Here is a 23,045-nt window from a genome sequence, read left to right as displayed (position 1 = left end):
ACCTGGGAAACAAGCAGGGAGAACTGGAAGTCCTGGCACAGTCAAGGAATTATGATGTGACTGGAATAACAGAGACTTGGTGGGATAACTCACATAACTGGAGTACTGTCATGGATGGATATAAACTGTTCAGGAAGGACAGGCAAGGCAGAAAAGGTGGGGGAGTTGCATTGTATGTAAGGGAGCAGTATGACTGCTCAGAGCTCCGATATGAAACTACAGAAAAACCTGAGAGTCTCTGGATTAAGTTTAGAAGTGTGAGCAACAAGGGTGATGTCGTGGTGTGAGTCTGCTATAGACCACCGGAGCAGGGGGATGAGGTGGACGAGGCTTTCTTCCGGCAACTCACGGAAGTTACTAGATCACAGGCCCTGGTTCTCATGGGAGACTTCAATCACCCTGATATCTGCTGGGAGAGCAATACAGCGGTGCACAGACAATCCAGGAAATTTTTGGAAAGCGTAGGGGACAATCTTGACCTGCTGCTCAGAAACCAGGAAGAATTAGTAGGGGAAGCAAAAGTGGATGGGAACCTGGGAGGCAGTGACCATGATATGGTCAAGTTCAGGATCCTGACACAGGGAAGAAAGGAGAGCAGCAGAATACGGACCCTGGACTTCAGAAAAGCAGACTTTGACTCCCTCAAGGAACTGATGGGCAGGATCCCCTGGGAGAATAACATGAGGGGGAAAGGAGTCCAGGAGAGCTGGCTGTATTTTAAAGAATCCTTATTGAGGTTACAGGGACAAACCATCCCGATGTGTAGAAAGAATAGTAAATATGGCAGGCGACCAGCTTGGCTTCACAGTGAAATCCTTGCTGATCTTAAACACAAAAAAGAAGCTTACAAGAAGTGCAAGATTGGACAAATGACCAGGGAAGAGTATAAAAATATTGCTCGGGCATGCAGGAGTGAAATCAGGAAGGCCAAATCACACCTGGAGGTGCAGCTAGCAAGAGATGTTAAGAGTAACAAGACGGGTTTCTTCAGGTATGTTAGCAACAAGAAGAAAGTCAAGGAAAATGTGGGCCCCTTCCTGAATGAGGGAGGCAACCTAGTGACAGAGGATGTGGAAAAAGCTAATGTACTCAATGCTTTTTTTGCCTCTGTCTTCACGAACAAGGTCAGCTCCCAGACTACTGCACTGGGCAGCACAGCATGGGGAGGAGGTGACCAGCCCTCTGTGGAAAAAGAAGTGGTTCGGGACTATTTAGAAAAGCTGGAAGAGCACAAGTCCATGGGGCCGGATGTGCTGCATCCGAGAGTGCTAAAGGAGTTGGCGGATGTGATTGCAGAGTCATTGGCCATTATCTTTGAAAACTCATGGCGATCGGGGGAAGTCCCGGACGACTGGAAAAAAGGCTAATGTAGTGCCCATCTTTAAAAAAGGGAAGAAGGAGGATCCTGGGAACTACAGGCCAGTCAGCCTCACCTCAGTCCCTGGAAAAATCATGGAGCAGGTCCTCAAGAAATCAATTCTGAAGCACTTGGAGGAGAGGAAAGTGATCAGGAACAGTCAGCATGGATTCACCAAGGGCAAGTCATGCCTGACTAATCTAATTGTCTTCTATGACGAGATAACTGGCTCTGTGAATGAGGGAAAAGCAGTGGATGTGTTGTTCCTTGACTTTAGCAAAGCTTTTGACACGGTCTCCCACAGTATTCTTGCCAGAAAGTTAAAGAAGTATGGGCTGGATGAATGGACTATAAGGTGGATAGAAAGTTGGCTAGATCGTTGGGCTCAACGGGTAGTGATCAATGGCTCCATGTCTAGTTGGCAGCTGGTATCAAGTGGAGTGCCCCAAGGGTCGGTCCTCGGGCCCGTTTTGTTCAATATCTTCATTAATGATCTGGAGGATGGCGTGGATTGCACCCTCAGCAAGTTTGCAGATGAGACTAAACTGGGAGGAGAGGTAGATACGCTGGAGGGTGGAGATAGGATACAGAGGGACCTAGACAAATTAGAGGATTGGGCCAAAAGAAATCTGATAAGGTTCAACAAGTGCAGAGTCCTGCACTTAGGACGGAAGAATCCCATGCACCACTACAGACTAGGGACCGAATGGCTCGGCAGCAGTTCTGCAGAAAAGGACCTAGGGGTTACAGTGGACGAGAAGCTGGATATGAGTCAACAGTGTGCCCTGGTTGCCAAGAAGGTCAATGGCATTTTGGGATGCGTAAGTAGGGGCATTGCCAGCAGATTGGGGTTGGACTAGATGACCTTCTGGGGTCCCTTCCAACCCTGATATTCTATGATTCTATGATTCAGATCGAGGGATGTGATCGTTCCCCTCTATTCGACATTGGTGAGGCCTCATCTGGAGTACTGTGTCCAGTTTTGGGCCCCACACTACAAGAAGGATGTGGAAAAATTGGAAAACGTCCAGCGGAGGGCAACAAAAATTATTAGAGAACTGGAACACATGAGTTATGAGGAGAGGCTGAGGGAACTGGGATTGTTTAGTCTGCGGAAGAGAAGAATTAGGGGGGATTTGATAGCTGCTTTCAACTACCTGAAAAGGGGTTCCAAAGAGGATGGATCTAGACTCTTCTCAGTGGTAACAGATGACAGAACGAGGAGTAATGGTCTCAAGTTGCAGTGGGGGAGGTTTAGGTTGGATATTAGGAAAAACTTTTTCACTAGGAGGGTGGTGAAACACTGGAATGCGTTACCTAGGGAGGTGGTGGAATCTCCTTCCTTAGAAGTTTTTAAGGTCAGGCTTGACAAAGCCCTGGCTGGGATGATTTAGTTGGGGATTGGTCCTGCTCTGAGCAGGGGGCTGGACTAGATGACCTCCTGAGGTCCCTTCCAACCCTGATATTCTATGATTCTATGAGCCCTGTGGTTCCGCTGTTGAGGGACGGGAAGGGGAATCGCACGGATCACTGTTCCCCCAGCGACGGCCAGATTCCATCTCCAACTAGCACGCTCTCAGCAATTCCCTCTTCCCCACTCTGCGGGCCCCACTGCCATCCTCCCCATCGGAGTGCTCCATGAATTCCCCCGGGGCTGCCCCACCCCCATCTGGCATCTTTACACCAGCTCCTGGATCACCTGACTTCACAACATTTTCATGGGGTCTTCCTGTAGTTTGAGAAGAGCGCTGAGGTTCCACCTTCTGAGACCCCGTTTTCCTACCCCCACCACGGGTGTGCAAATCAGTCAGTCCAGCTCACAGCCTGCAGGACAGTAGCGACTGAAAGCTACAGCCACGTGGCAGCTTTTTGCTGGACTATACGTAGGGCCCTATCAAATTCACAGTCCATTTTGGTAAATGTCATGGTCATAGCATTTACAGAAAAATCTGGAATTTTATGGTTTCAGATATTTAAATCTTTAATTTCACAGCGTTCTAAACATGGGGGTCCCGACGCAAAAAAGGGTCGGGGGTGGGGGAGATTCGCAAGGCTATTGTAGGGAGCACCGTGGTGTTGCCACCCTTACTTCTGCGCTGCCCTCAGGGCTGGGCGGCCGGACTGGGGCAGCTGCTGGGCAGGAACCCAGCTCTGAAGGCAGTGCTGTTGCCAGCAGCAGCGGAGAAGTAAGGGTGGCAATACCATGCCACGCCACCCTTCCTTCTGCACTGCTGCTGGAGGAAGCGCTGCCTTTTGGGCTGGGGGCCCGGCCAGCAGCCACCGCTCTCCGGCTGCCCAGCTCTGAAGGGAGTGCAGACGTAAGGGTGGCAATACCGTGGCCCCCCTACAATAGCCAGATTTCAAGGGGGAGACCAGATTTCACGGTCCATGATGCACTTTTCACGGCCATGAATTTGGTAGGGCTCTACGTATATGCAATGCGCACGGTGGGCCGCAATCAAGTTCTCAGTGGATGGATGTCCACATGGTGGTGGTGGCAGTTCATGCAATCAGCCTTGTCACATAACTTCGGTTGCTCTGTGTTTGTACAGCACCTAGCGCACTGAGGTCCTTGTCCAGGACTGGGACTCCTAGGGGCTATCACAATTCAAACAGAATTATTAAAATAATAATAAAACAGCAGCAACATGCTGACAGCCCCATCAGAAACAGGCAGAGAAAGGCCACGCTAGTAAGAAAAAAAAAAATCTCTTGTGAAAACAGAGATTTACTGAAGGGGAAAAAAAACAACCACCCACCAGATGAATAAAACATAGAAAATTGAGCGTGAAGAGAAGAGCCAGACACAGCATGGTGCATTGTCTGGTTTATTATTTCTGACACAGCACTTGGTAGAAGGTTGTCAGTCAGACACTGGCATTAGATGTGCAATATATTTCATGTTTGTTACAAAGCAGCCTTAGTGCGAGCTGTAGGAAAGCAGCTAGCTTGGCACACATCTCGGCACGCCTGCTCGGGGGGCAGGTCAGCAGCCTGGAGAATGCTTTGTACTCATCGTAAGGTGGAGAAGTGCTGAGCAGCTGGGAGACCTGACCCACATGGAGCTGAGAACTGAGTCACTCAAGATAACCATCAGCTACAAAGCAGAGGAATTTGTTCAATGATTTAGAGTGCCAGACACCAAAGAAGCCTTCTGATTGGATAGCAGTAATGTCACACCCAGAGCGATAATGCCCCCTCCTCCCCCTGGAACATGATTAAAGCTCCCATTTTGCCTCTTCTAATTTCCATTTCATAATTGCACCGAGTGTCTCTAGGCTGTACCGCTCTGGGGGGAGTCAGTTCTCTTCTTGTGTGGCTGAAAGGTAGGAGGCCAAACACACCTGGGATGTGTAATCACCACCTTGCAGACATAAGGCTGCGGAGATGAAAGGGGCCTGGAGGAAGGAGAGGAAATGAGTAGCGTTTCTATGGCGCGCATTAGCATTCTGGCAGCTTTCCCCACGTACTGTACCCACAGTGAAACAAGCTGAACCTGTAAGGTGATCAGCACCCTCAAACTCCAGTCATTTAAATGGGAGCTGTGGGGTTCAGCCCTTCTTAGCGTCAGGCCCTAAGGTCTTATGAAGGGATGGGGCGGATTCAACACCGCTTTGCACCATGGGTCGTCACTGGACACCTGCACAGAGCGATTCCAAATGGGGGCAAAACCATGCGATATTTTAACATATCCCAACTGGAAGGGCAGAGGCTGCGGGAGAGGTGGGAAACAATCAAAAGAAACCAGTTTGGCAACTTCAGAGAGCTGTCTGGTTTGTGTGATGCGCAAAGGTTCCCACTGGCTACTGAGGCAGTTCTTGTTCCCTCTGCAGGAGGGGATTGCTCATCCCTCATCATAGGAAGAAAAACACAAGCCGCAGTGATAGACGCAATTCTGTACTTAGGGTTCTCAGTAAGCGACCCTGGGAAGGGAAGCGTGGGCGAGAGACTGGACCCAACCAGAGGTACAAGGCGGTGCAGAATCAGGCCCCATCCAGGCCTAGGATCTTAGGGTCTCATACACAGAGGTGCTGAGCACCCTCGCCTTCTTTTTTCCTTTTTTAAAAAACAAACCAACCAGTACGGACACCTGTGCAGAGTGCGCCCAGGGGGGTTGTTTTGTTATTAAAGAAAGAAACAGAAAAGCGGGGGGGGGGGGGGGGGGGGGGGAGAGGGAGAGAGAGATCTCTGCATACAAGTGTTGCCTTGGAGCACTGCAGTGCTGGCAGCCTCTCCAGCTCACCTGTCGTGAACGGATCGGAGGTGGCATTGGGTTTCTTCTTGCACACATAAGGCAGTGCGATGCTGCAGTCCCTGTTCTGCCAGCCCCCCGAGGACTCTGTCCGGATCACCCCACAGTTTTCTTCGCTGGGATTGTCAGGCTGGTCTACAAGCAGGAATTTGGGGGTGGGGGGCGAGAAGGGAGGAAGAACGGTAGGGAAAATACAAGCATTAGAGCCCATCCCCTGGATGAATACAGAGGAGTTCAAACAGAAACCATAGCAGAGAAGCATGGTCCATTCAGTGGACACTGCCAGATGCTTTAAAAAAAAAAAAAAAAAAGGAGTAAAACCCTATCATACTGCTTTTGGAGCAATGCTATACAGCAGGGGAAATTTCTTCCTGACCCCTAAACTGGTAATCAGCTTATACCTTGAAGCATAAGAGCCTGGGGCCTTTAAAACCTCAGCTAGTGTCCCGGCAGGTGCTATTCTTATTCAGGTAAATATGTAACCCTAAAACTTACTAGGGTCTGATTTTCTGAAGTCAGTATTGAAAATCCAGCCCCCTACATTACCTCCCCCAATAACATCCTTCCACAGCAAATGCCACAGGTTAAATACAGGCAGAGAAAAGGAAGGAGTGACTTTAAGATGTTGCCTTTAAAATTAATTGCATGTCCCCGAGGGCTTGTCTCATGGAATGCGGTAAACAGGAGCAGACAGCTGGCCTCTATTATACAGGACCATTCATTATTTTATATTCCATGGCAAGAAGTTACATCACGATGGAGTTTAGGCTGAGAGTCTGTATCAGTAATTTAGGGGTAAAGATCATTACAGGGATGCTGGAATTATCCCCAAACCAAGCCTTGTGAGCCCAGGAAATTCAGAGTTAAAGTTATGTTTCAGAGAAATCCAAACAGGGTGAGATATGGAAATACAGTTAAGGCACCCATGCTGCCTTTACTCTGCCCTGCCATGCAATAACCACAGCATTACAATTAAAGCATTTTGGTATTTGTGGTCCCAGATTAGATTAAATTAATTTTTAAGATATTCATTTTCTAGAATCTTTTCCCCCCCTTTATGGCACTCGGGGGAAATCCTGAGCCCACTGCACTCGATGGCAAAACTCCCACTGAAGTCAATGGAGCCAGGATTTCACCCCAGGAATATTGCAGTGTGAATGTTCACCTCCAGCATCAGGTTTCATGTGGCATGGAGTTCCATGGAATCATGGAGTCTCACCACAGCACATGGCCCAGACTTCTCTGGTGTCAAGTGGCACACAAATCCATGGCAGCTCCTGGCCCAGGCACGCAGCTCCCTGGCACCCAGCAGCCCTGAGACCTGGTCCCCTGCACGGCACCGATGTCTCCCATTTCCTCTCAGTCCCCACGCATCACGTAGAGCAGAGAGAAGTGAGGTAATTCCACCTACGGCAAAGTGCTGCTGGCACATATGCGCCAGCGAATGAGCCTGCTTGTTAAATCCTGCAGCCGCCTGGTCCATCTCTCCTTCGCCTTCTGGGGCAGGATGCTGGGATTTGCACAGTAACACAACAGAGGGTCTCTACACCCCTCCCTCCTCTGCCGTGCTGCCCATGGACAGCATCTACACCTGCCTTTGTCTCCCTCCTGCTTTGAGTTCGCCAGGACCCCACCCCACTGCAGGATCCTGCTCCCCATCTGCATCACCCTTTAAATACCCCTCAGCCATACGTACCACTCTCCCAGTTGAGGTACTTCAGGGGCGAGTTGTCTGACCACTGCCAGCCCCCGTTCATATCCAGGTCATTGAGCCCAATCCAGAGGGTGGAGCTGTAGCCCGTCAGCAGCCCTGGGACAGAGAGAGGACGATGGCGTCAGACACCTCCTGTTCTGGGAAGGCCTCACAAGTAAAGCAGCTCTAGACTAGCGGGCCCCCAGCATCAACTTCGACAAACACGGCTCCTTCCAGGCCCGGGTCCCTGGCATACAAGCTGCCAATGCACCCGGGGCCGCTTGCCCCCCTCGTCGGTGGGCAGAAGAGACGACAAAGACCAGAGGAGCCAAAGAGACCAAGCTCCCCCGTCAGCCTGACAACCTTGTGGGTGAAACCTGCCCTCCTGCTACTACCCAGGCTGCCGATCCAGAACCTGTCCCTAAAAACATCACTCGCGCTTCTTCCCTGCTCAGAGCGCTGACGACGCCAATGGCCTCTTCCACGTAGCCACCCACACGCGTAGGCGATACAACAGCAATGGCCCACGCATTAGCTGCACGGCTGCAGCCTGCCACGGCTGTGTGCGCATCGCCTCCCCCACACGGACTGCAGCAGGAGGGACACATGCACAGCTGCGGGCAGAAGCTGCTCAAAGGATGTCAGTCACTCCGATAGGATAAAGGGGCATATCCCTAAATCCGGGCAGCAAGCTGCCATCTTGCTGGGTCACACAGACCCTCCAGGGAACCTGCCCGGCCTCACCTTGATGTGATTTGCTAAACACCCATGCACCTCTCGAGGCCGCCACACACCTCGTTAAGCGAACAGGCGTACCCACCTTGGCAGATTCTCCAGCTGCACAAACTGCTCTCTGTCAAGTTCCAGGCTACAGACGCGTCCTGCCACACCCACAGGTCTCTAAAGGGTCCCCCTTGTAAGGGCCCACCCACTCACTCTCGGAAGGGGGTTAATATTGAGGTTAGTGAGCATGGGCGACAGGTAGCATAGGCAGGGGAAGGCCACATTCTGCCCCCAGATCCCCTCCTGCCTGCTTCCAGTTCCCTTCCTGCTCTTCTGTGGCCAAGAGGCTGGGGCAGGCAGGCAGGCAGGCTGGGGCTGGTGCACACAAGGCCCAGGACTGGGGGGGCTGGGGCCGGGGCCATGCCCTGCCTCCCAAATGTCTGGTGCTGGGACCGTGCTGTCCACCCAGCACGCTTGGTGTGCATGGGGGGGCAGTGGCCATGGGGTGTGTGTGCGCACACTCCGGGCTCTGGTGGGGGAGGGAGAGCGGAAGGGGAGGGGCAGGACGTCAGGCAGAGGGGCAAGGGCTAGCCTCCCCCAACAGCGCGTTCACCCACTGCCCATGTTAGTGCGCTATGGAAGACTTCCGAGAAGAGCCCAGGGCAGTGCTAGTCAACAGCTCAATGGCAGGTTTACACAGCACCTTCCATTCAAGTTTCCCAAAGCATCCGAGTCCAGCGCACCACTCCCACCCCGTTCTTAGAGCAACCGTCGTGCTACGGCACATCCGCATGGCCAGCCCCTGCTCGGCCTGGGGGCACCACCCCACTCAGAGCAGTGAGAACCCAGAAAAACCTAGTCCAGCCCTGCAGACAACGAGCTGATTTGCCTTACAGCGTTTTGCGGCAAGCTGGAGGCTAACGAGCACAGTGACGCTATGGTGAGCGCACGAGGACGTGTTCCAGGAGAGGGTGCTGAAGCAGCTGTAGTGTCAAGAGGCCAGGGACATCACTGCTGAACGGCCCGGCAGCCAGCACAGAGGAGACCCCTACAGCTGCCCCTGTCCAGACAACCCTGGCGGTTGCTGGGGATGCCCTCGCTGCGGCGGAAGCAGCCTCTCCCTGCGGCGAAGCTCGCCTCAAAGGAGCGCTGGAGGCCAAGTGCTGGCACTAACTGATGCCTCCACATCCCCTGCCGAGGAGCCTGAACCAGGGCCCCCCCTTCCATTCACCCCTTCCTTCCCCGGGCCAGCCCCAGCAGGGCAGTGCAGGCTCACCGTTGATGTAGGTCTGCTCGTGGATCTCCGTGATGCTCAGCAGATTGGCTCCCTGCTGCTCGCAGCTGCTCCACGCCTCCCGCCAGGACAGGGTGGACTGGAAGTTGAACTGGTAGCAGCTGTTGGTCAGGTGATCCTTGTCCCAGAAGGTCTCGCAGTCGTTGCCTGTGGAGATTGATGGGAAGCGAGGCAGGGAGAGCCAGGGGTTAACTCTGATGTGTGCGCAGAGCTCTCTGGAGAGCCAGCGGCAGGCGGGCACATGCCTCTAACGACCTGAAGTGCAGCTCCCATTAGGCTTCCTTCTCATTACAGAGGCTGCAATTTTCTTTCAGGGACACCACAATGGCAGGCCATGCCCACTGCAGACCCAAAGGACTGGGGTGGCCTCTGGCTCTGCCCAGGTGCGAGACCATGGCAAATGCATGCAGCATAGCAGGCAGACAACTGGCCATTACTCCCTTCTCCGACCCAGGGTTACACAACATGATTAACCGTGTCCCGCACTGGGCACCTTCCTCTGCCAAGTGTCCCTCTGACTGCCCTGGGACCAGTTGGGCTGAGGAAGGGTTGCAGAATCCAGCTGGGAATGAGCTAAACCAGGTGGTGCCTCACCAATCCGCACCCTGCCCAGCACAGCGTCTGAATCTCTCCACTCGTGCTGCTCTTGGAGGAGATGCCGAGAACTGTCGACAAAGGCCGAAGGGGCCAGGGGCTAACAGTGGGAGGGCTGAAGCTGTGAAAGCTCAGGAGAAAGGGCTGGGAATACACCAGAGTCTCAGAGCCCAACGGCAAAGCACCCTCCTGCCCTGAATTAAACGCCAGGCCACACTGCGGGAGGATAAGGGGTGCGGTGGTGTTGTTCCCTTCACCTCGGCTGTGGTAGAACCTCCTCTCCAGTAAGCACAGTCGAGCTCCTTCCCTTCATTGCCAGCACGGAGCCCCCACCTGATGCCAGGCTGGTATCCCCCACAGAGCTGCATCCCTCACCCCCTCACCAGTGCCAGGCTGGTATCCCTGACGCAACCCTCCGCTCTGCAATGCCAGGCTGGCATCACCCAAAGAGCAACCTGCACTTGGTGCCAGGCCAGTTATTGACGATCATAGCCTCACCCCCTTGTTGCTAAGCTTCTGGATAGGCCAATCGCCACTCACTCTTAATGGGACAGAAGCCCCATCGTTCATCTTTGCCATAATCCTGCGTGGTGGCGCACCACAGATGCCCATCCTCCCGGCCTGTGCTGGTGCAATCATGGAACCACTGGTTGTCGTACTTGAAGGGGATGGTGCAGGGCTTCCCGTGGGAATTGCCTTGGATGGTGTAAATTTCTGCAGAGAGAAAGAGTGAGAAAATCCTCCCCGTAACTCGGCCTCCCTTCCTGGGGGACAGAGGGTTGCCGAGGAAAAATGCAATGCAGGGTACAGCACTGTACTCCGGCTCAGCCCCTTCTACCCACGGAAGTTCTACAGTGTGGACTCTACCAGCCCTAGATTTATTATGCTCCAGCCCCCCCTGGCCACCACCCCAGCCCCAGAACTTCCTCATTTGTTTGAGCTTTCGGAACCCTTGCGGCCCAACTCTCCACTGCTCTGCGCCTGGTGGAGTCACCACAGCAGTGCAAAGCTACTGCTGATTCACACCCACTCCACAGTGGCATAAAGAATGACCCAAGATGAAGGGCAGTGGAGAATCGGGCCCTTAGACTGTGTCGACACTAGCACTTTTGTCGGTAAAACTTGTCAGTCAGGGGTGTGAAAAAACACACCCCTGACCAACATAAAGTACACTGGGAGACCTTCCAGTGGTGCAGCTGTGCCGCTGTAAGGTCGCTAGTGTAGATATAGCCTTAGAAGCTGGGGTTTAATTAGGTTTTCACTGCAGGCTTTGATTTGTTTCCAAGGGTCTCAGCAGGACGGTGCTTTAAATAACATCGTCAACATCCTGTTTGCTGTTGCTTTGAGATCCTAGGAAGAAAAGATGGAAAGTTCTACGGACCATTCAGCTGCTTGTATTTCAACTCCCCTGCAGCCTTGGTACAGACTGTTCATTCGTATAGTGCACAGCTCCCTGGGAGACAAGCATGCCTGTAAGTATAGACGTTTACTATATTTATGGGAGGAAAGAAAAATGATTTTAAAAACCCTTATACAGGTCTTCCCCCTGGGGATTTCCCAGGCAGCCAGGCTCCTAGGCCCCTATCCTGTAATGGGACAGATCCTTGTGGAGTTGATTCAAGCCGACAGAATTGCGCAAGGGGTGTGCGCTAAGGGCCCAATCCAATTCCCATTTATGCTGGCTACAAGACAGACTCGATGCAGGATATACAGCACCTAGCACAATGGGGTCCTACTCCACGACTGGGGCTCCTAGGGGCTACCACAATACAAATACATAATCCCCATAATAAATCATAATCCTCCCTTTTGGCCCTAAAAATCTAGGAAGTCAATGAGAGTCTCTCCACTGACTTCAATGCAAAGTGGATCAGGCCCTACCAGATATGGATGCAGGATCGGGGCCTTGTGCTCTAAGCTGTTTGGGGCAAGGGCTGTTTTCCTTAACTTCGATTAACAAATAAATGATGATGATGATAAGGCTGAAGACCTAATTTCAAAGAGTAATAATGGGCACATGGCTGAATTCTTGCTGACTCTTCCATGCGCTTGTACAGCGCCGAGCACAACAGAACCCTGATCTCAATAGGAGCCTCTGGGCTCTACTATGATCATAGAACAATAGGGAAGCAACCAGAGATCATGGGGACAATGTAGAACCACAGAGCCCTCCCCAGGCTTTACCAGAATAGGGGCTGGAGCACAAATCTTCATGGGTGGTATAGACACTCCACTGCCCACCGCGTGCCTGATCTCCTCTCTCGGCAGGTGCCAGGGAGAGGTTCCCTGCCTTGGCGTTCAGATACTGAGAGAGATGCTCCCCTAAGCTCCGGCAGCTCCACCTCATGTTGACGGACTCGCGGTCGCACTCGTAGGTGGCCAGTGACTGCACTGCCGCGGTGGAGTTGATGCCCTGCCAGGAGACCCCGAGGCACTGCATGGTCCCGAGGTTGAAGAGTCGGTTCCGGGAGACCCATTTCCACTGCTGGGCTGGGGCGCTGACGTTGCAGGCTTTGGAGACCTTCACCAGGGTGTCCTTGGTCTCCAAGCAGCCCTGCAGCCTGCTGCTGTGGATCAGAAACACCTTGGAATCTGGAAGACAAAGAGAATAAAGCCAGTGAGAAAGGATTAGGCCCTGATGTGAATGTGAGCAGCCTCTGCTGTGACACCAGCCTGGACAACAATTACCAGGGCCGATCAATTCCCCTGCTGCGTTGTACAGCACCTAACACAGTAGGGCCCTGCTCTCAGCACGACCTCTGGGAGATACTGTAACACACACCGTAACAACAGCTGGACTGTGGGTCTGCTCTGGTACGGAAGTTCCTGGAGTCATAACAGATCACACTGCTTTTCAGGACGCTCTCGGCTTGTGGTGACGGTTGTTTATTCCTTAGCCTCTGTCTCCTAACAGGATAACAAGGAGGAGTATTTTTCCACTGATTGGCATGGAAGGGTCTCCAAGTGCTTGAAAAACAATAATTAAGCTTCACAGGATGTCAGCAGGTGAGTTTTAGGTATTAGTAAAGATACAAAGATCCTGGCAAAAAGGAATTTCTTCAACAGAGGAACTAAGTGCCATTAAAACCTGAGCTTGCACTGATTGCTCTCAGTTCACTAACTGGCCCCAACAATTCAACTGGCCTGTTAAAAGAATGCTAGGTTGCCTTCTAACAATGGATTTTAAACTTGCTCTCCACCACTGGAAGTACAGCCCAGGTCTATGGCTCAGCCAGAGGATGTCTTCTTTAGCCAGTACGTTCAAAGCTGAAAAAATATAGCTATGCAGGGAAACACAATGGTGTTCATCACTTTTATGCACATCTGGGGCCTTGTTTAAAAAAAATATTGGAACACACACACAGTACTTTGGGGAAGGTCTCACACCACGTGACTTGCGAGTTCGACCTTCCTGATGGAAAACACTTTCAGAAAGCAGAGCAAACAACTCATGCTATGCGGCGTTAGTTTTTCTTCTCTTTTCCTCATTGTTTAGGTCACGTTTGAGCTTTGATCTCTTTATGCCTTGTTTGTGTGTCTACGTTGTACATTTTTCGCTACGCTTCAGTGATTTTTCAAGGGGGCTGAAGGACATAGGGACTCGATTCAATGGGAATGGAGTGCCTAATCCCAGTCTAAATGGTTTTGATCATTTGACCATTGGGGAAATACTGGAGGGACAGAGAAGTAAAGTGAGTTGCTCAAGACCACACACGCTACAAGTAAATCTATACGGCAGCTACAGGGTGCGATCGCAGCTTGTGTAGACGTACACCAGAGCTAGCCTGGGTATCGCAGCAGTATGGGCTCGAGCGCAGACTACGGCCTGAGTAATTATCCAGGGTTCCTGGCAGATACGTACAGCCTAACAACCAGTAACAAAACTTCAAATACAGCCGCAATCACACCCCATATCAGACATCTCTAAAGCCAGCGGCTGAGCTAGGAAGAGAACCAAGGAATACCGACCCTGCAGAAGCATCACTCTCTTAACATAAGTGACACTTTCAGATAGTTGTGGCTTGAAACATGACCGGCCTTAGAACTCTCAGATCTAACCGAAACAAAAACTTGGTTTAGTCATCGCTAAGGCTACATTAGAATACAGCCTACTCACCCAAAACCTTGAAAGTAAGGAAATTAACTCCGGGACAAGCCTTCTGCATTCCCTGCCACTTTCCTATTGGCTACAACACCGTCAACAACACGACAACCCTCCACAAGGCTTTCACTTCCACCTCCAACAGATACTAGACAGCGCTATTTACTGCGTCTGCACTGAACTGTCACTCTACTGGCAACTTCAGACTCCTGTATATCCACAGGCCAGAGTGCCCTGGAAGGTAATCTGCCTAAAAAAATCTGCTTGCTTTGTGTTAGACTTCAGCTTTCCAGAACTGTGTGAGAATCAGTGAAAACGTGTGTTTCTCACCAGCTGATGTGTTAGGGCACCACTGCTCATGCGGTGCTCCCCCCCACCCCAGTTATAAAGGGGAAAGCGCCATGCTGATATTGTATTAATCTGCATGTGAGGAGCAACATGCGGTACAGAGTGCAGAGTGGGGCATTTCAAATGTCTTGCAAAAGGGGCCGAAAAAACCCAAGACTCGCCAGTAAAAATTTCAAAGAGGGGTGATTTTGGAACTCTTTGTTCTGTTTTTATCAACTTATTTTTCATCATGAAAAAATAAATCCTACTTAAAGTTTACACTCTATGGTTAGAGTTTTCGGGAGAGGGTTTCTTATCATTTTTATAAGATTTTTACAATAATAATAAAATGTCTTTAAACTTCTATTAAACTGAAATTTCCACTCCAAATTAACTATGCTGTTGCAACCGGTGCTCCAGCATAATGAAGTTGCAAACAGCTCACAGAATTTAAATAACTTTGTTTTAAACTGACTTGCTGTTGCAAAATTTTTTTAAAATTGCTTCTGTTTTTGTAGGACTTAGATATAAATAATATTTTATGTTCCTCAAGCCGGCTCTGAAACAAACGTTATCTAACAGTCCAACTCCCAAGTAGAGGTAACACCATGAATGATATTAAAGTAAGGTCATGTCTACTGTGACGGGGCAAGGCCAGATGGCTATAGAAAAGTAGTGGGAGATAGGTTTCAGAGTAAAAGCCGTGTTAGTCTGTATTCACAAAAAGAAAAGGAGTACTTGTGGCACCTTAGAGACTAACCAATTTATCTGAGCATGAGCTTTCGTGAGCTACAGCTCATGCTCAGATAAATTGGTTAGTCTCTAAGGTGCCACAAGTACTCCTTTTCTTTTAGTGGGAGACAGATACAGCTCCAGGCTAAACAAATCCCTGGTACCAGGTTAAGTGAAATGGAAGCTGCTCCAGCTCAATTAAGACACCTGGGGCCAATTAAGAACTTTCCAGAAGGCAGGGAGAATGCTAGGTTGATTGGGACACCTGAAGCCAATCAGGGGCTGGCTGAAACTAGTTAAAAGCCTCCCAGTCAGTCAGGTGGGTGTGCATGTCAGGAGCTGTGGGAGGAAGTTGCGTTGTTGGAGAGGCTGAGTAGTACACACCATATCTGGCACAAGGAAGGAGGCCCTGAAGTAAGAGTAAAGTGGAGCTTGAGGAAGTGAGGGCTGCTGTGGGGGAAGTAGCCCAGGGAATTGTACAGGTCATGTTTCTAAAAGGTCCGCTACCATAGTTGATACTATTAGGGTCCCTGGGCTGGAGCCCGGGCTCCCCCCCCACCTTTGCCCCCTGATTAATCACTGAGACTGGGAGACAACAAAGACTGTGCAAGGAAGGATAACTTCTCCTCACCTCCCTTGCTGGCTTATGATGAAAATGGCTCAGTAGACTGTGACCCTTGTCTCTAGAGAAAGAAGGGTTACGTGGAGGGTCACAGTGAGCCTCTGAGGCTAGCGAAATCCGCCAGGAAATGCAGGACCCACGGAGGCAAGGACAGAGCTTTGTCACACTACACTGAGCTGTTGTGTGGATTAGAAGGGTGTGAATGGCAGAGCACACCAAAGAGCTGCACCATAACTGCAATGTGCGGACACTGCTGGTGCAAACTAAAAGCATCATTCACACAGTGCAGGTCAGAATGAAACTCTTTGATGGGTGCTGCAAACCAGACCCCCGTAATCTACACTGCAGCACAGTCTAGATAAGCCCAAAGAAACAAAACCAAATAAAGTGTTAATTTCAAGCTCCCATTGTGGGGGTGAATAAAAGAAAAATCAATGTTTGGTAAGTTGAAAGGGATACAAATTTGAAGAGAAAGAAGGATGGGCTTCTTTCTCTCAGAGAAGTTTCAAACATGATGGAGACTGAAAAAATAATCAATAACTAAGGCTAAGATTTAATCATGGGTATTTTTAGCAAAAGTCATGGACAGGTCACAGGCAAAAAACACAAAATCACGGCCAGTGACCCATCCATGACTTATACCATAAATACCCATGACTGAATCTTGGGGGGCAGGGGTGGAGCTCTGTGGGGGGAGGGATCCAGCAGCACCAGAGGTGTGGGGGGGAACCCCGAGGGGCCTGCTGCTGCTCCTCCAGCCATGGTGGTGGTTGGGAAGCCCCAGGGGACCTGCTGTCACTCCCCCAGGGAGTAGAGGGAGGGAAGCCCCAGGCGACCAGCTGCTGCAGAAGTCACAGAGGTCAAAGGAAGTCATGGAATCTGTGACTTCTGCAACAAACATGGAGCTTTATCAATAACCCATAATTTTCAAAGTCGATTGCTTAAAGTCAGGCACCCAGTGCCAGATTCAGTCATCAAATAAGCATTCTGATTTTTAAGATGCTCGCTATGACGCTGGCAGACCAGGCGCCTGCTCATGCCAAGGCCTCTGGGGCCTTGCGGAATACTGACAAATGCATAGCTGGAAACCAGTCTAACGCACCTGCGTGTTAGTATTGTTAAAACAGACGTTCGTGTTTAGACTTGATGAAACGCTTGTAGGCTGCTGAATGTATTGATCTCGCTTATGACACCTGTAGCCCATGGTATAAAATTATACTGAGGGTTTGCAGTGTGAACCTCTGTAACTGTGTAACACACCAAACAGGAAAGAAGCACTAATTAATGTAGACTGCGGGGCCTGCCCACAAGAAAGCCCACTGAAACCAAATGAGCCATTGTGAAAATCAAAAGACAAAGACTTTGTTGATTGTGTCTCCCCCATATGAAGAGGAGACCAGTGCAAACATTTGTCCCTTCAGCTTGGACTTGGGGGAAGGAAATAAAAATCCCTGACCAGAGGACCTGTAACACTACACTGCTTGGAATTTGGAGAGGGCAATATTTCTAAGCATAAGCAAGGGATCCCCAAGCTCCTTAGCTTGGGCTAGCTATAGAGGACATAGAAAACTTGCATATCACAGCAGTTTCTATTACCTTTTTGGACCTAAGGCTGTATCTCATTTGTGTGCGTATGTTGACCTGCTTTAACCTTGTAAATAACTCATTTCTTTTTCTTAGTTAATAATTCTTTAGTTGGTTTATTATCTGATTGGCTACAAGTGTCTTAAGTGTCAGGTCTAAGGTGCAACTGATCTGGGGTAAGGACTGGTCATTTGGGACTGGGAGTAACCTGAGTATTGCTGTGGTTTTTGGTGTAAGAGACCATCTATCACAAAGGCAAGTTTGCCCGGGGATAGGGCGGATTTGATTTACATCAAATTGACTTGAATCACAATTTAAATCATGATTTAAACCACTAGTCAGGAAGACTCGATTTAATCACGGTTTTCTACATAAAAGTGCATTCTTGTTGGTTGTTACAACCTTAATACATATTCTTCACAACTCAGAGATAGATGTAGGTTTCATTTTTAGAAGGTACACACTATACATTTTTAAACAGTGATTTATTCTGAAAACTTCTCAGATTAGTTTTACAGAAAATGAATGAGTGTTTGGTTATTCCTCTTACCAAAGGTAATTGAAGCAGATATTTATGAAATCATTGGGAGGTGAACTATCTCCAGTTCAATAGGTTAATCATTAATATTTGGAGGATTTTCTTGCCATGCTGTATTAGGAGGAGAACATCACCAGACCGACATTTAAATTGTTTTATTTAACTAAAACAACAACAACGTTAAGTATTCTGGATTTTTTTCTTCAACAGCAAACATATAATATTTTAACAAAACAAGCATATGTCCTTGCTTCTCACATTTATCTCCAGACCTCTTCTTCTTGTCCAGATCTATTCCACCCCCAACAATCTTCTATTCTCTGAACTTTTTGAAACTTTGCACTTTTACAGACAGATAAGGGATTGACTCTGTGTACACAAATTTGCAGAGGGACAATAGGGTTGAGGTCTGTTATTTCTCACCTCTATATATTATTTATTTATTTTAAAACATTTTTGCTGTTAACAAGCATGTTACCTCTGGAGACACAAATCCACAGTTTGAGAATTGCAAAACTAAGCATCTCTGATGGTATCTTCTAGACTGAGCACTGAGTCCCATTGGGTAGACAGAAAGATTAAGCTAAATAATCTATACAGAAGCCTGTGGAACCCCATAAAATTGGGTCCCTAATCCATGAACTATTGGAACTCATTTACAAAACTTTTCTTAAACATTATATGAATATATTGTCTCATACTCAGAATTAGAATTTATAATCCTTATTCCATGATGAGATATCTTTGAGCTATAATGTATCTTAATTAAAACTACTTTTAGATAAGTTTTTTCCTGAAAAAAAGCATTTTATAAAAAAAATCCAAATTAAAAAAATCTATTTTTTTTTATTTTTTTTAAAAAAATCATTGATTTTTATCCACCCTGCCTGGGTGGCAGGATAGACCGGAGTACCCAAGGGGACTGTCTGCGACTGCATGGTTAGGCTGCGATAGGGCTTGAGTTCACACTTGTTATTTGGTTGGTGAAATCTAAGGACAGAACTCGCAACCAATTTGAGGTTTGTGACCTGCTTCTTGACAGCCTGCCCTGAGGTTGGCCGTCACGCTCATGAGCTACCCCAGACACTCCACAACCCTGCTGACAATCAGTGGGAGTCGTAGAAGCCCCAGTGGAGATCGGGTTATTTTTAATCTAGGGGACCTAAAAAAAGACAGATCTAGGTGCTGCATTTTAGGCAGCCAAGCTGGAAAACGTTGGCCCCGAGCTATAGAAACGTACTCGCTGGTGTCACTTTAAGCTGCCGCCGTTCTACATTTTTCAGGCAAGTCTGCAAACAAGACCCGGGGTCTATTTGCCCAACGTAAAGGCAAACTGTCCCCAACGTAAAGGCAAACTGTCCCTGCTCTGAATTGCATGAGGCCTGTTGGTGATGCCAAGCTCCTCCCAAAGACACCCACAACACCCCCCATGCAATTCTGTAGTCACAAACCCTGCCATCTCAGCCCCTCCACACCCAGACATGAATGCCCTGAGTCCCTGGAGCTCTCAAACAGAAGAGGAAAAATATCCAAACACTGCTGATAAAGACGCCCTGAAGCTCTCACCTACAAAACTAAATCCATGAAGAGTTGAACAGGGCCTGAAACAGACAGTGACCTGAGCGTGAACTTCGTGGAAATGCTCTCTGCAGGAAGTCCAGCGGGTCGACATACCAGATTCACTGGAGCACAAATTCGTACCAGCTCTGCTCCTCGGCAGGGAACTCAGAGGGGACAGAGGCAGCATCACTAAACCTCTCCCGGCAGAGAACATGCCCTTTTTCCAGGGATGACGAAGGAGCAGGAAAGGTGGGTGTCAGGTGACTGCGGCGAATGAGCAACATATTGCAACACTGCAAAACATTTCCACCGGATCCCTCTTTCCGAGGCCTGTTACCGTACATCGGTGTTGGACACTGGGGTTTTGTTGTTACAGGGGCTCTTCTGGGGATGGGTCAGACGTTTCTGAGCGTCAACAGAATGCATAAAAAAAGTCTTTAAGCAGAACCGTGCAGTCTTTGCGCACAAAGCAGTAACCTCAAGCAGTCCTGCAGTAGGAACGTCTGACATCAGAGTGCATTCAGTACCAGTAATTCTATAGGCGCACGGCAGCACCAGTTCCATGATGGTGCTGCAGGACCTAAACCCAAATTAGCAGCACCATATACACGACTACTGCAGGATGAGGACTCTGTTGGCAATAGGCGATTACAGCATCTTTATGCGAACCGCACTATACTGGACCATAGTATGGAAATCCCAGCATCTTTGTATGGAACCGCACTGGCATGCTGCCAATGGATTTGCTGTTATTGCTAGCACCTGACTGGCAGTCAATGGCAGGGCATGGTATCAGGACCTGATTGGTTGCTTGTGGTGAGATACCCTTGAAAACTGTCCCAAAAACTTAACAGTCAAGGGTGAAAATATACTAGCCAGCACTGAGAAATGTGGATTATTAATCACATTTATTACGATAGCATCTAAGGACCAACCAAGAACAGGGCCCCGTTGTGCTAGGTGCTGTACACACACCCTAGCAGACAGGTCCTCCCCCGAAAGCTATTTATACAAACGCTTGTGGCAGCTGTGCTTTGCTGACCTTGCCTGTTGTGGACCAAGCACTCTGCCGGCTGCGAATGGCCGGGAGGGAGTGAGGGGAACATGGGAAGGAAGCAGAATCTCAGTGGCTGGGGGAGGCCGGAGAGGTGAGGAGGAAAGATGCTGTTGCTGGGGAAGGCTGTGTGGTCGAAAGAGAACAAGGGCTTCTAGGTCAGATTTACAAAGCTTTAAGAGAGGTGATGTGATCCCACGGGCAGAGCGCCAGACTGGGACTCTGGAGACGTGGGGTTTATTCCTGGCACTGACCTGATGTGTGACCTTGGATGAGTCCCTGCCCCCCTCAGTGCCTCTGTTTCCTCTCCGAACCTCGTCTCTCTGGCCTATTAGACTGTAAGCACTTTGGGGCAGGGACCGTCTCTTACGTTATGTATCTCCAGAACTAAGCACAATTGGGCCCCTGTATCAGTTGGGAGGGGGAGTGTCTCTAGGCATTACTATATTAACAACAACAAATGGGCAGATTTAGACCAACATATTAGTGGGGCTGGTGCTTTGCAGCCATATTAGTACCACCTCCCATTCTAGGAGGGAAGCTAAAACTGCCTGACTGCCTTGTCCGAAAGCTTCTCTCTCCCCTCAGCTGAAGCAGGTCCAGTGAAAGACATGGCATCGTCCCCGCTTGTCTCTCTAAAGCCTTCTCCGACCACTGCAGAAAGAGAAACCTCTTTTGGAAGATAACTGAACTGAACTTCACACAGCTTAAGCATCACAGCCCTGTTACAACACTGTCACAGCTGCGTCAGCACAGCCCCTCCAGGGCACTGTGTGGAATTACAGGACAAAGGCAGCTTTAGCCCACGAGTCTGACACGCCTTAATCTGGAAGTGCACTGTGGAGAGCATCCTCCAATTGCTGTGACAGATCACATTCAGTTGCATCTATGAGAACATCCAGTCATCCAGATGTTTGCACCTGTGGTTAACTGAAATGAGCATACAGTCGTCCCTATGAAGGCACCTGTCTGGACTTTTGTACAAAGAGCTGGTTCTTTAAATAGCTGGTTGATCGACGCGTTCCACCTCCACTAAATGCAGGGGCGAAGATCTGGCGGATGACACCTCCACGGCTTGGCATGTCTCACACACGTTTTGTCCATGGTAATATGTAGCACTTATATGGCACTCTTTGAATCCTAGAATCTCAGGGTCGGAAGGGACCTCAGGAGATCATCTAGTCCAACCCCCTGCTCAAAGCAGGACCAATCCACAACTTTGTTCTCAAAGCACTTTACAAACTTTAATTAACATCGCCTAGGGATAGGTGAGCATGATTATCCCTTCAAACAGATAGGGAAATTGAGGCTGAGAGGTTACGTGACTTGCGTTTCCATCTTTGGGCCCAGTCAGCAAAGCACTCTAAATCCTGGACTAGATCTCAGGACACCCAGGTTCTATTCCTGGCTCTGCCAATGGCTGACCTTGGGCAAGTCACGGCACGGCTCTGTGCCTCGGTTTCCCCCTCTGCAAAATAATGATATTGTTTTCAAACCCAACACTTACACTTGGGTCCTGTCAGATCCACGTTGGGTTGCAAGGTTCTGTCAGGGGTGCCTCATTGGTACAATATACCAGTACAGATACCCTGGCAAAGCACTACTCGTATGGTCACAGCCTAGGGCTAAAATTTTCAAGAGTACCTAAGGCCCAGATTTTTAAGGCTATTTCTCTGCTCAGTATTGCAAGGCGTATGTGACTCAGGCCATGTCTACACACGTAACGCTTTGCTGGCGTAGCTGAACTAGCATACCATACTGACAAAGCACTCCTAACGTGGACCAGGTTACACTTGCAAAGCTGGGCTTCTGGTGGTACAGTAAAACCATCGCCCTTGAGTTATACCGGTAGAAGCACAACTGTGCTGGTCTAGCTGTGTCTACGCTAGCAGCTTCTGACGGCACAGTCTGTCGGCCACGGATTCCCCCCGAAAGAGCTGTGCCGGCGAAGTCTCTTGAGTACACGTTGCCTTAGCTGGCTAAGTTCCATTTCCAGAAGTGAATTAAGCCCGTAGAAGCCCAAGTTCCACCAACTTACAGTGGCACTCAGGCTCCTAAAGCACTTTCAAAAATGGGACTTAAGCTTGTAAATCATGTAAGTCCATTTTACCAGAGGTGAGCTTTTCCTCAGGCGATGATTTAATTAGATTCTCTTTTGGGCTTGGGACACTCAAAGAAATGTGATTAACATTTCCTTGCCAGGTCTTTTAAGGTACCTGCCACTGTAGTCTCTAGACACTAAGTAATTAAAAGACCCAAATCACGTCCCAAAGGGGCACACACTTTATCCTCTATTCATTAATTACAACCTTATTACTTATGAATAGCTGGTAACATTCATTTATCAGGAGCCATATTTCGCAAGAGGAATAGCTATTCACACTACCATTTTAAGCTCCTCTCGATGCCTCCCTTCTCATACCAACAAGGCACAAGGTGGAGTTTTGGATCCAAGAGCTCCTCTAGACGCAGCTGGGCTGCCTGCAAGGGCAGCAGCTTTCCCCACTGATGGAGGCAAACCAAATCTGTCTGCAATGGGGAGCAGCACACCATCTCTTCCAGCAGTAGATAACTCTGCCTCATACTACTGATGTCCACAATGAGATCACTACA

General features: G+C 49.4%; 1 protein-coding gene across 1 annotated transcript in view; it reads right to left on the bottom strand.

Moving 5' to 3' along the window:
* MRC2 (mannose receptor C type 2) overlaps nucleotides 1–23,045 on the bottom strand; it is a 99,586-nt gene that overhangs the window by 49,640 nt on the left and 26,901 nt on the right. The window contains exons 2-6 of the mRNA XM_007061884.4: nucleotides 12,098–12,505; nucleotides 10,454–10,627; nucleotides 9,302–9,466; nucleotides 7,306–7,419; nucleotides 5,601–5,744 (exon numbers count right to left, since the gene is read on the bottom strand). Of these exons, the coding sequence (XP_007061946.2) occupies nucleotides 5,601–5,744; nucleotides 7,306–7,419; nucleotides 9,302–9,466; nucleotides 10,454–10,627; nucleotides 12,098–12,505 (1,005 nt within the window). The remainder of the gene's footprint in view (nucleotides 1–5,600; nucleotides 5,745–7,305; nucleotides 7,420–9,301; nucleotides 9,467–10,453; nucleotides 10,628–12,097; nucleotides 12,506–23,045) is intronic.

This window comes from Chelonia mydas, chromosome 27, assembly GCF_015237465.2.
Source record: "Chelonia mydas isolate rCheMyd1 chromosome 27, rCheMyd1.pri.v2, whole genome shotgun sequence".
NCBI lineage: Eukaryota > Metazoa > Chordata > Testudines > Cheloniidae > Chelonia > Chelonia mydas.
Note: the sequence above shows the minus strand (reverse complement) of the source record. Positions and strands in the feature narration are given on the sequence as shown.